A 13,342-nucleotide genomic window follows, 5' to 3' on the forward strand; every position below is an offset into this window, starting at 1 on the left:
TGCCATGTGTATGTCCTCTTTGGAGAAATGTCTCTTCAGGTCCTCTGCCCATTTTTCAATTGGGTTGATTGTTTTTGTTGTTGTTGAGCTTCATGAGTTCCTTATATATTTTGGATATTAGTGCCTTATCAGAGGCACTGTTTGCAAAAATCTGCTCCCATTTAGTCAGTTGCCTCTTTATTTTGTCGATGGTTTCTTTTGCTGTGCAGAAGCTTTTCAGTTTCATAATGTCCCATTCGTTTATTTTAGCTTTTACTTCCATTGCCTTTGGAGTCAAATTTATAAAATGCTCTTTGAACCCAAGGTCCATAAGTTTAGTACCTATGTTTTCTTCTATGCAGTTTATTGTGTCAGGTCTTATGCTTAAGTCTTTGATCCATTTTGAATTGATTTTGGTACATGGTGACAGATAGCAGTCCAGTTTCATTCTTCTGCACGTGGCTTTCCAATTCTTCCAGCACCATTTATTGAAGAGGCTGACTTTCTTCCATTGTATGTTTTTAGCTTCTTTGTCAAAAATTATCTGTCTATATTTATGTGGTTTTATTTCTGGGTTCTCAATTCTATTCCATTGGTCTATGTGTCTGTTTTTCTGCCAATACCACACTGTTTTGATTATTGTAGCCCTGTAGTATAAGCTAAAGTCAGGCAATGTGATACCTCCATCATTGTTCTTTTTTCTTAAGATTGCTTTGGCTATTTGGGGTCTTTTGTGGTTCCAAACAAATCTGATGATTTTTTGTTCTATTTCTTTAAAAAATGCCATTGGGATTTTGATGAGGATTGCCATAAATCTGTATATTGCTTTGGGTAATATGGCCATTTTAACTATGTTGAGTCTTCCAATCCATGAGCATTGAATGTCTTTCCATTTCTTTGTGTCTTCTTCAATTTCTTTCAAAAATGTCTTATAGTTTTCAGCATACAAGTCCTTCACATCCTTGGTTAAGTTTATTCCTAGGTATTTTATTCTTTTTGCTGCAATTGCAAAGGGAATTTTTTTTTGTATTTCTTTTTCTGAGATTTCATTGTTAGTATATAGGAATGCAATGGACTTTTGTACGTTGATTTTGTAGCCAGCAACTTTACTGTATTCGTTGATTGTTTCTAACAGCATTTTGGTGGAGTCTTTAGGGTTTTCTATATATAGCATTATGTCATCTGCAAAGAGTGATAATTTAACTTCTTCATTCCCAATTTGGATGCCTTTTATTTCTTTCTCTTGCCTGATGGCTCTGTCAAGGACTTCCAACACTATGTTGAAAAGCAGTGGTGATAGGGCACGGCCCTGTCGTGTTCCTGAACGTAGAGCAAAGGGCTTCAGTTTTTCACCATTAATTATGAGATTAGCTGAGGGCTTGTCATATATGGCCTTTATTGTGTTAAGGTATTTTCCTTCTATACCAATTTTATTAAGTGTTTTAATCATAAATGGATGTTGTATCTTGTCAAATGCTTTTTCTGCATCAATTGATATAATCGTATGATTTTCGTCTTTTATTTTGTTTATGTGATGTATCACATTGGTGGATTTGCGGATGTTGAACCTTCCTTGTGCCCTGGGGATGAACCCCACTTGGTCGTAATGAATAATCTTTTTAATGCATTTTGTATTCGAATTACTAGAATTTTTTTAGGATTTTTGCATCAGTATTCATCAGAGATATAGGTCTGTAGTTTTCTTTTTTTGTTTTGTCCTTACCAGGTTTTGGTATCAGGGTAATGCTGGCCTCATAAAATGAGTTAGGGATTACTGTCTCTTCTTCAATTTTTTGGAAGAGTTTGAGCACGATTGGTATTGGATCCTGTTTGAAGGTTTGGTAGAATTCACTAGTGAAGCCATCTGGTCCAGGACTTTTGCTTTTGGGAAGGTTTTGGATGACTGATTCAATTTCGTTACTGGTGATTGGTCTGTTTAGATTTTCCAGTTCTTCATGGTTCAGCCTTGGAAGGCTATATGTTTCTAAGAACTTGTCCATTTCTTCTAGGTTATTGAATTTGGTGGCATATAGTCCTTCTTGCATGATCCTTTGTATTTCTGTGGTTTCCGTGATAACTTCCCCTTTTTCATTTCTGATTTTGTTAATTAGTGTCTTCTCTCTTTTTATCTTAGTGAGTCTAGCCAAGGGTCGATTTTGTTAATCTTTTCAAAGAACCACCTCTTTGTCACATTAATTTTTTCAAGTGTCTTTTTGTTCTCCATTTCATTTAGTTCTGCTCTGATTTTAGTTATTTCCTTTCTTCTGCTGACCTTGGGTTTCACTTGTTCTTTTTTTTCTAGTTCTTTAAGGTGTAACATGAGGTTATTTATTTGGGATATTTCTTGTTTCTTGAGATAGGCCTGTAATGATATAAATTTCCCTCTTAACACTGCTTTCGCTTCATCCCAAAAATTTTGTTAAGATGTATTTTCATTGTCGTTTGTTTCTATGTATCTTTTGATCTCTCCTCTAATTTCTTCTTTGACCCAGTCGTTCTTTAAAAGTATGTTGTTTAATCTCCATGTATTTGTGTGTTTTTTCTGCTTCCTTTTTGCAGTTGATATCCAATTTCAAAGCCTTGTGATCAGAGAATATGCTTGGTATGATTTCAATCTTCTTAAATTTGCTGAGGCTGATTTTATGTCTCAATATATGGTCTTTCCTTGAGAATGTTCCATGTACACTAGAAAAGAATGTATAGTCTGATGTTTTAGGATGAAGTGCTCTATATATGTCAATTATGTCCATTTCATCTAATGTGTCGCTTAGGGCTGCTATTCCATTATGTATTTTCTGTTTGGATGATCTATCCATAGCTGTCAATGATGTATTTAAGTCCCCTATTATAATTGTGTTTTGGTCAATTTCTCCCTTTAGTTCTGTTAGTAGTTGCTTGGTATATTTCAGTGCTCCCTTATTGGGGGCATAAATATTGATGACTGTTACGTCTTCTTTTTGTATAGTCCCCTTTACCATTATTAAATGTCCATCTTTGGCTCTTGTTATCTTTTTCACCCTGAAGTCTGTTTCATCTGATATCAGTATGGCTACACCTGATTTTCTCTGGGTACCATTTGCTTGGAGTGTCAATTTCCACCCTTTCACTTTGAGTCTATGCTTGTCCTTGTAGCTGAGATGTGTCTCTTGTAGACAGCGTATGGTTGGGTTTAGTTTTTTGATCCAGTCTGCTACTCTGTGCCTTTTTATTGGTGAGTTCAGTCCATTTACATTTAGGGTGATTATTGATACGTGAGGATTTCCTGTCATTCTATCTTTAGTTTTCTGGTAAGGCTGTGTCTCCATTGTTTCTTTGCCTTTTTGCTGTTGTCTATTATTTCTGTGTGGTGGTATTCTATGATGTTTCCCTCTGTATCTTCTTTTAATACAGTATATATTTCAGTTCTGGATTTTTTTTTGAGTGGTTACCCTTAAGATTATGTAAAAGAAAGTTTGATATTTAGAGTATTCCATTTTCTTCAGCATGCTTACTTTCTCCATTCCCATATTCTGGTTCAGGCCTTTACTCTCCCCCTTTTTATGTTTCGATTGCCACAAATTGTCCCTGTTGATGGTGGTTGAATAGTTTCCTTTAGTATTTCTTGTAGTGCAGGTCATGTGTTAGAAAATTTCCTCAGCTTCTGTATGTCTGGAAAGGTCTTTATTCCTCCTTCATATCTAAAGGAGATCTTTTCTGGATATGTTATTCTTGGCATATAATTTCTCTCTTTCAATAGTTTCAATATTTGGTCCCACTCCTTCCTTGCTTGTAAAGTTTCTGCTGAAAAATCTGATGATAATCTAATGGGCTTTACTTTGTAGGTTACCATTTTCTTTTCCCTGGCTGCCTTGAGGATTCTTTCTTTGGCATTGATTTTAGACAGCTTCAATACAATGTGCCTTGGAGAAAGCCTGTTGGGATTGAGGTAATTAGTTGTTCTATTTGCTTCTTGGATCGAGGATCCAGTTCTGTCCACAAGTTTGGGAAGTTCTCATCGACAATTTGTTTGAATATATTCTCTGTTTCCTTCTCTTTTTCTTCTCCTTCTGGTATGCCCATTATTCTTATATTGCTCTTTCTGATGGAGTCAGAAAGTTCTTGTAGATTTCTTTTATTTCTTTTAAGTCTCAAGTCTCTTTCTTCTTCCATCTGTGTAATTTCCAGGTTTGTATCTTCGATGTCACTGATTCTTTCCTCCATCTGGTCAACTCTACTACTTAAACTGGTTATTTCATTCTTAATTTCTTCTATTGAGTTCTTAATCTCCAGAAATTCCATTTGAATCTTTTTTAAAATTTCAATGTCTTTCATAAAATGCTCATGTTGTTCTTTGATTGCGTTTCTGAATTCATTAAATTGCTTTTCTGTGTTTTTTTGTATCTCGTTGAGTTTTTTTAGAACTGCAATCTTGAATTGCATGTCTTTTAAGTCACATATTTCCATATTTTTAAGTTCCTTTTCTGGAGACTTTTCACTTTCTTTCTGAGCTGTCTTGTTGCCTTTGTTATTCATGGAAATTACTGATTTGTTATTTCTCTTCCTAGACATCTGCAGGAGTGGCTTCTGCAACAGGTTGATAGAAAGAGGTCTTTCTTTTGTTTTCCAATACTTGTTGGTAGAATGTTTTATTTTCTCGCCGACTGCAGCCTTTTTTTTTCCTCTCTCACACAGTAGTGCTATGTTTTTTCTGCACTCTTCCAGTTTCTCACACAATGGGGGGATTCCCTGGGAGACGGGTTTCTCCTCTGTTAATAGTTCACCTAGGTCACAGGGCACAGCATCCGTGTTGGTATGGGGAGAGCTTTTGAAGTTCCAAAGCTCTTCCTGCACCAGATTTAGAGCCGGTATGTTTCAGCAGTTGTGTTTATTCCTGCAGGGATTTGCCCAGAAAGGTGGGGCCAGGGGTGGGGTGAGTTGTGAGAGGTGGCCTAGAGCAGTGGCAGCGACCACCACCACAGCCGGTCCTGCATCCACAGCTCCCTCCCCTCTGCTGGAACTAGTTGGGTTGCGAACCTATGTCAGTGGTCCACAGTTCTCAGAACATCAAATATTCTGTTCTTTTGATCTGATACTGCTACTGTTCGGCTTCTAGCACCGGGCAAGTGGGGGTGGGGCGAGTTCTGGGAGGGTAGGGTGGGGGCGGCTAGTCTCAGTGCCTAAAGCTTCTGTTCTCTGCTCGGCTGTGAGGGCTTAAACCACCATTTTCAGCCTTCTTCCCTCAGTCTTTTCTGCGAGGTCTCTGCCGTGAGCGTTGGTTTCAGCCGTGTTATATGCTGCCCCCTCAGCCCTGTGGGCCATAAGCGGAGCCCTAGCAGTCCGAGTTATTCCCTCTCCTGCAGCTGCGGTAGTTCCGGGATGCAGGGAGCTCAGAGCACTGAGCCAGGTCTGCGTCCTGCGCCCTCGTGGCTCCGTCTCCGCACTTCTCCCTTCCCTCCTCCCCCGCTTGCGCGATTCTCCCACCTTTAGGTGAATTCAGTAGTGGGCTCTTCGTCTCGCATGTCTGCTGTGCAGGGAGTCCTTTGTGGTGTTACTGTTGTTCGATTAGTTGTAAATTCCAGGGGAGCTTTGCAGAGGCTCACTTCACGCCGCCATTTTGATGACGTCTATACAAGGGTTCCCTTTTCTCCACATCCTCACCAGCACTTTTTGTTTGTTCATTTATTGATGATAGCCATTCTGACAGGAGTGAGGTTGGTATCTCATTGTGGTTTTTATTTGCATTTCCCTGATAATTAGTGAACTTGAGCATCTTTTCATATGTCTATTGGCCATGTGTATGTCCTCTTTGGAGAAATGTCTATTCATGCCCCTGCCAGTATTTTAATTGTGTTGCTTGTTTTTCTGGTGTTGAGTTGTATGAGGTTTTTTTCTTATATATGTAAATTTTGGATATTAATTCTTTATCAGATGTATATTAGCAAATAACTTCTCCCATTCAGTAGGATGTCTTTTTATTTTGTTGATGGTTTCCTTTGCTGGGAAAATTTTTTTTAATTTGATATCGTCCCATTTGTTTAATTTTTTCCTTTAGTTTCCATTGCCCGAGGAGATATATCAGTAAAAATATTACTAAAAGTAATGTCTGAGATTTTACTTCCTGTATTTTCTTTTAGGAGTTTTATGGTTTGAAGTCTTACATTTAAGTCTTTAATTCATTTTGAGTTTATTCTTGTACATGTATAAGAAAGTGGTCCAGTTTCACTTTTTTGCATGTATCTGTCTTGTTTTCCAAGCAGCTTTTATTAGCTAGACTGTCTTTACCCTAATGTAAATTCTTGCTTTTTTTGTCATAGATTAAATGACCACATAGGCATGAATTTTTTCTGGGCTCTCTATTCTGTTCCATTGATCTATGTGTCTCTTTTTATGCCAGTGTCATGCTGTTTTGATTATTTATAGTTCAATTTGATGTCAAGTAACATGATCACTCCAGCTTTGTTCTTATTTCTCAGGATTGCTGTGACTAATGGGGGTCTTTTATGGCTCCATATAAATTTTAGGATTGTTTGTTCTGGTGTGTGAAAAATGCCATTTTTTAAAAAAAATAAGTATTGTGTTAATCTATAGATTGCTTTTGGTAGTATGGACAGTTTAACTATATTAATTATTCTTATCCATGAGGATGGTATGTTTCCATTTATTTGTGTCTTCTTTAATTTCTCTCTTCAATGTCTTATACTTTTCTGAGTACAGGTCTTTTACTTCCTCAGTTAAATTTATTCTAAGTATTTTGTTTTTTGATGCAATTGTAAATGGGATTGTTTTTTTAATTTCTCTTCCTAATAGTCTGTTTTTGGTGTATAAAAATGCAACTGATTTCTGAATATTAATTCTGTATCCTGTTACTTTACTAAATTCATTTATCAGTTGTAATAGTGTTTTTGTGTGGAATCTTTGGGGTTCTCTATACATAGTATCTTGTCAACTGCAAATAATGACAGTTTACTTCTTCCTTTTCCAATTGGATGCCTTTTATGTCTTTTTTCTCCTCTGATTTCTGTGGCTCTCATTTTTTTCATATTAAATGTTAGGAATATGTGTGTTTTTTACTTATAGCACATCTTAATTTGGGCTAACTTCATTTCAAGTGCTCCAATAGGCTTATGTGATTTAACATTTATATATATATATATATATATATATATACATTTATATATGTGTGTGTGTGTGTGTGTGTGTGTGTGTGTGTGTGTGTGTGTGTATGTTAAGGTGGTATCTTTCTGTTTCTAATTTCCAAATAGTAATGGTCAGGAATGGATCTTGAAACTTATCAAATGCACTTTTGATCTTTAACATGATAATTATATATTTATTGCTTTCTTACTTGTTAATCTCTGTTTCTTTCTTATTTTATTCCTTGTGCTCTTCTTAAGCTTCAAGCTGTTTTTTTGTTGTTGTTGTTTTTGCTTTTAACCATTTCCATAGAGCATATATCCATTATTTGTGATAGTTCCCCTACCTCAACTGTTTTAAATATTCCTTATTTTATTTTAGTGGAAAGCTTGGGAAAAGTAGTGTTAAATAAATGCAGGCACATATCCACTTTATTTTCTATCCCTTGAATTATAAATATTTATTAGAAACAAACTTTCTAAAAACTCACTATTATATTAAAATATAACTATTTTATTTGCATTTCTCTTCTGTAGTATCATGAAATTGCATTGATAGATACAGAAGATGTTGGGGAAGCATCCCACAAAAATAATGGTAAGTAGATTTAAAGTAATGACAAGGGATTGGTGTACATGGATGTTCATTACAGCATCGCTTGAAGCAGCAAAGAGCCTGTAGTGACATCAATATTAGTTGATAGGATAAATGATGATTTGTGCAATATTAGGGTCAGTTATTAAAAAGCAACCTCTTTGGCTTCTCTTTCCTTCCATTTTTTGTCTCTGTGCCTGGAGCCTTTCAAAGGTTACCCAGCAGGATCAGGGATATCTAATTTAGACAACAGCTTCCTCTTATGTCATCTTTCATCGTCTTCCAAAAACTTATGAAGATAATCTCTTTCTTGATGACGTATACTCCCAGTTTCCTTCACAGTTACTAATTTCTTGCCTTTACTGGATTGCCTGTGTGGATGTATGAGTGTGTGTCCATCCTCCAGAGGGAGCAGAAGCAAACACATCTAAGAATGTGTAGATAAATGTGGATAAATCCATAATGTGTAATGTTTGCTTGCTTTTAAACTCCACTTACTAGTAATAGTGAGTTGGATAGATCACAGGTGTGATTCTAATGTATGTGAATTGCATTAAAATAACTAGTGCCCATCTATTCATTTTTGGAGGGGAAAGGGGCTGTTGACTACAAACTCTTTTGAATGTTTCTCCTGCTTGCAAATGTAGGAACTGCACTTTGGTTTTAAGTAGAAACTCTTGGTAGTTGAAATACCACAATAAGAGCAAAGCTGTCAATGGACAAAAGTCTCTGCACATTAGTAGTTTACAGTTTTAATTGCCAAATCCTTCATTATCTAGAGTTGGTGCCAATAAAATGAAATTCTTCTATTTATTTTTTCCTAGACCAACTATACAATATTGTTATTGTCAAACCCGAGGCTGTGCTTACTGGAAAAAGTATAGAAATTAAAGAAAAAGTAAGTAATGTTTTGCAATAATAGTTTAAATTAATTATAAAATAAAAACCCCTTAATTGTCGATTTGGAGATAAGCTTATCACGTAGAGTAAAATAGAACATAATGAACTTCTGGTGCCTCTAAAGGCTTAGAACATTTCATTTTTATAAAGGCTAGACCTACTCAAGCAAACTAATTTAAATAATTCTGCCCAACAAGCATGCAGTATAATTGATAAAAACTATAGTTTTCATATTGGATTGTAGCAGACGTTCTTCATGTTGAATTATTAGCAATGCAAAGTTTCTATAAGCTCACATCAGCTTGCTTTATTATCTGTATGTTGTCACAAATTTATGGTCCTTTTTAGATACATTATAGCTTAAGGAAGCATTTACTGTTTTGCTTTAGAGCCAAAATAAATTTTTTTTAGAGTAAAATTGCATTGTAATCCAAAGGTCAGCAGACATTTTCTATAAAGGGCCAGGTGGGAACTATTTTCAGGTTTGTGGGGCATATGAACTCTGTCACAAATGCTTAACTCTGCCATCATATGGAAAAGGCAGCCCCAGACATTATGTAAACAAATGGGCATGGCTATGTTCCAATAAACTTTATTTCCAAAAATAGGTGGTGGGCCAGAGTTTGACTGTGGGCTATAGTTTACTGAGTCCTGAACAATGACTTTGTGTTGAAACAATAAAATTATGTTGAAATTTGAAGGAATGTTTCATGTGCAATAGAGGAGATCACATGGGGAGCTATGTCAGGAAGGGTTGGGTATCTCTTGATAAATTTCCTGTCATGCATTCTTTCTTTAGCTGTAACAGCATTGATTAAACTACATCAAAGTAGATGGTTCATGGGTCATTGTACGTATATTCTCTCTTCCAATTATGATTTGATTTAATTAATGTGACTCTCTAAGTATAGCCCCCCCTCTTGATTCTGGTGTATATTTGAGAGGGGGGACATCAGGTTGTACCCTAGGCCCCCATATTTTGCTTATACTTTATAAAATTTTCAAAAATCATATTGCATACACATTGTTTACTGTTCCTTATTTTGATATGTTTTAATAGCTACAATAGTGAAGCTTTTCAAAATTATATAGTTCTTTAGTTGCACCAATACTATTAATATCAATTTAAGTCATCTGAATTTTTTGTTTTGACATACTGAACAACATTTCAAAAATGTGAATTATTCCTCAATACCTCACTTCTATGGAATACAGTAAAAGGCTTCAGAACAAACAGGAAAGAAAAAATTTAAAAAATGTTTTGAAAAAAAGGAAAATGAACACACTGCATTTTTCAACCTTCTAAAGGAGAAGTTATCAAGTTTAAATGTTCGTTGGATTTTACTTTCTTTTGTCAGACACTAAGTAACTTTATAGACATGATTTGAGTATTTAGAAATTGTTCAAATTGGAATTTCAGTTAGGAGAGGGGTCACTGAGATGTAAGTACAGCTCCGCTGTATCAACTGAGCGTAGGGAACCAGAACAGGGCTCGCTTTCACAACAGAAGTAGAGGTACTTGGTGCTAGGTACTCCCAAACCAAATTGAGCTCAAATTGTTGGTATTGTTTAATGTAATTAATGAGTTGCTTAGGACCCAGATTACACTTATATTTAATTATTTAGTACCTGATTGCACTTTCCATATTTGTCTCAAAACTTCTCTTTGTTATATTTTATTATACTTGAGTGACATGCAAACTGAATTTGTCATTAAATTAAAATTAAATTTTCTTCAAGACAAAGCATGGCTAAATCTTAAATTCTGTCCTTCCCCATAATTTGGATATTTTTACTGCTAAAAGAGCAAGATATAATAGATTATGACTTATAGCCTCAACAAAGTAAACTCTTACAAAAAATTAAAACTATTTTGAAAATAGATGGTGAAGAAATGCTTGTAAATTTATGTCTTTTTGAATGACTCAGAGAGCTGTGATATCTTTCCTTGGAATTCAAAAGTTTTTTTTCACATTTTGAGACAATTCAATTAAATAATAGAACTATTGTGAAGTCTCTAGTTTGAGCCGTGGAAACATAACTAGTAGGAGGCATGAAAGGGCCTTCTTTGTTTATATATTTTTGAGCCTCTGCAAACCTAGTGCCCTACGGATTGTGCTGAGGTCTTTACATGAAATGCATTGAAGTCTGGCTGGTTTGTTAAACATGGGCACCAAATGTCCTTGACTTGTTTTACATGTGGTCCCACAACATATCTGGATCTGACCGTGCTCTCTAATTGAAGATTATCGGTGCAGGATATGTCATAGAAGCAGAGGATAAGAGAATGCTCACTGAAGAGCAAGTAAGGGATTTCTATAGTGGAATAGCAGACCAGGTAAGAAAGTAAAAAAAAAAAAAATAGCCACTATGTTTTCAGATGCAGTAGATTCCTTTAACTTTTACACCCTCATTATAGAAAAGGAAATGAATAAGTGTGACCAACCAAAGAAGCTCCCAGTGTTCCTGTTGGTGTCCACATTGTGGCGATGCCAAAGCTGCGACTCGGGAGAGGTCTCCAATACAAGTAGTGGCAGCCGAGCAGAAGTGGATGTTCTGATGTGCTCTTTTGGAGAGAAGACCGCTTTATGTTATGTCCTCTAAGACTCCCTGGAATAGCCAGGCCTTTCTTAATCGATTTTTATACCAGGCTGAAGGCTCTTTGTCATACCCTTCACAGGAAAGCTTTAATTCTTTCTGTACCCAAAGGCCTTTCTCTCAAGCTATTTTTTTTTTAATTCTCTCTTGCCTGGGGGAATAGGATAAAGGCAGTGCTGTATGCTGGCTTGGGATCAAGAGACATAGCTCCTACAGATGCACTGTCCAATATGGTAGCCATTACATACATGTGGCCATTTGAATTTAAATTCATTGAAATTAAATAAAAATTCAATGTCTCAGTTGCATTAGCCGCATTTCAAGTGCTCAGTAGCTGCTTATGGCCACATATGTTGGATAGCACAGAACATGTTTGTCATGACACAAAGTGCTGTTGCAGCACTCAAATTTGTTGCACCACACAAACCATCTCTTTTGGCCATTAGGAAGGGGTTGGACCAACTGCACTAAGACCACCCAGGAGCTTTTGAGAAAAATCCAATTCCTGGGCCCTTCCCTAAACCTACTGAATCATAAACTCTGGAATTGGACTCCAGAAACCTGTTTTAATAAGCCCTCCAAATGATTTAGACACATCCTAAAGTTTGAGAATAGTTATTAGACCATCTTTAAGATCAATCCCTGCTATCGTGTTTCCCTGAAAATAAGACCTAGCCAGACCATCAGATCTAATGCGTCTTTTGGAGCAAAAATTAATAATATAAAAAATAATTATATTAAAGACTGGGTCTTATATTATAGTAAAATAACACTGGGTCTTATATTAATTTTTGCTCCAAAAGACGCATTAGAGCTGATGGTCTGGCTAGGTCTTATTTTTGGGAAAACAATGATGTGTTTGTTAATAGGAGCTTTATTTATAAGGATACCATTTCCTTGCCCATTGATCATGAAAGGGAAGAGGCCACCTGACTTGGGTAGTGGCCGCCATGTTAGTTTATCCATTTCAGGAGCCTGAACAATTTATCATTTTATTTTGTAGCCTGACTTTGAAGATTTTGTTTTTTTAATGACAAGTGGCCTAAGCTATATTCTAATTACATCTCAAAGAGATGAACAAGAGCCTTCCTCGGAAGGAACTGTACCTCATCCTGAGACCGAATCTAAAGAACTGTCTGAGGATCAACATGAGATGGCCACATCTACAGTGATGAAGAAGCAGGACAGGTAGCTTGAGACCAGGAATTTATCATTTATGATGTCTTAGTAGGTAATGAAGTGTAATGTCCAAATATCTCAAAATGTAAAGACAAACGTTTTTATGTTGAAGCCACAATTATTTCTTCTAGTCGATCTAAAATACTGTATATTCAGCAAAGCTGGTGTTGTCCTGATGTTTCCATCAAGAGGATTAGTAAGGGAAGCATTTTCCATTTGTTTTCCTACAGCTGGGCACACCAGTCTGGCCTCATGGGCTGGGGCTCCAGGGGTAGATTGGGACTATGCCTAATCCCTCCCAACCCCATCTCCTTTCCCATCTCCCCACATTCTACAGTCCTTCCCTGTGTCCTACAGACATCAAGTGTACTCTGCCCTTTCACTTAAGGCAGTTAGTGGTTATACATTGCTAGGAAATAAGTAGTTGTATTAAATATTTGAAAAGCAACATAAGTAATTTAGAGAATGTTGGTTTTATGCACTGCTATTTGTGCCTTTTATTCCTCTGAGGACTCAGAAAATCCAGAGTTTAACACAAAGCGTTGTCTGAGCTGTGCCTGAAAGAAAAGTGGGTGAGCAGCAACACAGTGAGAGTAGCTGAGTCTTGAGGCTTCGTGATGTGTGTCTCCTCATGCTGGGAAGTCCATCTCCATTGTATTTTTTGGCTGGGACTCTCCAGAACTTTCCTTGTTGTCTTATTAATGAATTGCATGGCTTTTCTTAAGTAGCTACATTTGCTGGTACCTAGCAATGTCATGCTTTTCAGGTAGCAAGGAGACCCTAATATCATTTATTCCAAATTTTAAGTGGGATAGAGGGATTCATAAAATAAATCATCTGCTGCCAGAGGCTTTGTAAACAGTGGTACTTATTTTCAGAGGTTTAAGGGAAAATGATAATAAGTGGTCAGAGTGGAGGTTTGGGTGGGCAGAATTTGGCTCAAAAATATACCATATTTCATACCAGAATTTTTGAGTCA

At 36.4% G+C, this 13,342-nt stretch overlaps 1 protein-coding gene across 1 annotated transcript in view; it reads left to right on the plus strand.

Moving 5' to 3' along the window:
- The window catches only part of NME8 (NME/NM23 family member 8), a gene marked incomplete at both ends in the record, with an annotated part of 52,449 nt that overhangs the window by 18,535 nt on the left and 20,572 nt on the right, over window positions 1-13,342 (plus strand). The window contains 3 exons of the mRNA XM_081079721.1: window positions 7,629-7,689; window positions 8,511-8,584; window positions 12,188-12,372. Of these exons, the coding sequence (XP_080935847.1) occupies window positions 7,629-7,689; window positions 8,511-8,584; window positions 12,188-12,372 (320 nt within the window). The remainder of the gene's footprint in view (window positions 1-7,628; window positions 7,690-8,510; window positions 8,585-12,187; window positions 12,373-13,342) is intronic.

Source organism: Rhinolophus hipposideros (assembly GCF_964194185.1).
Source record: "Rhinolophus hipposideros genome assembly, chromosome: 18".
In the NCBI taxonomy this organism is placed as follows: Eukaryota; Metazoa; Chordata; class Mammalia; order Chiroptera; family Rhinolophidae; genus Rhinolophus; species Rhinolophus hipposideros.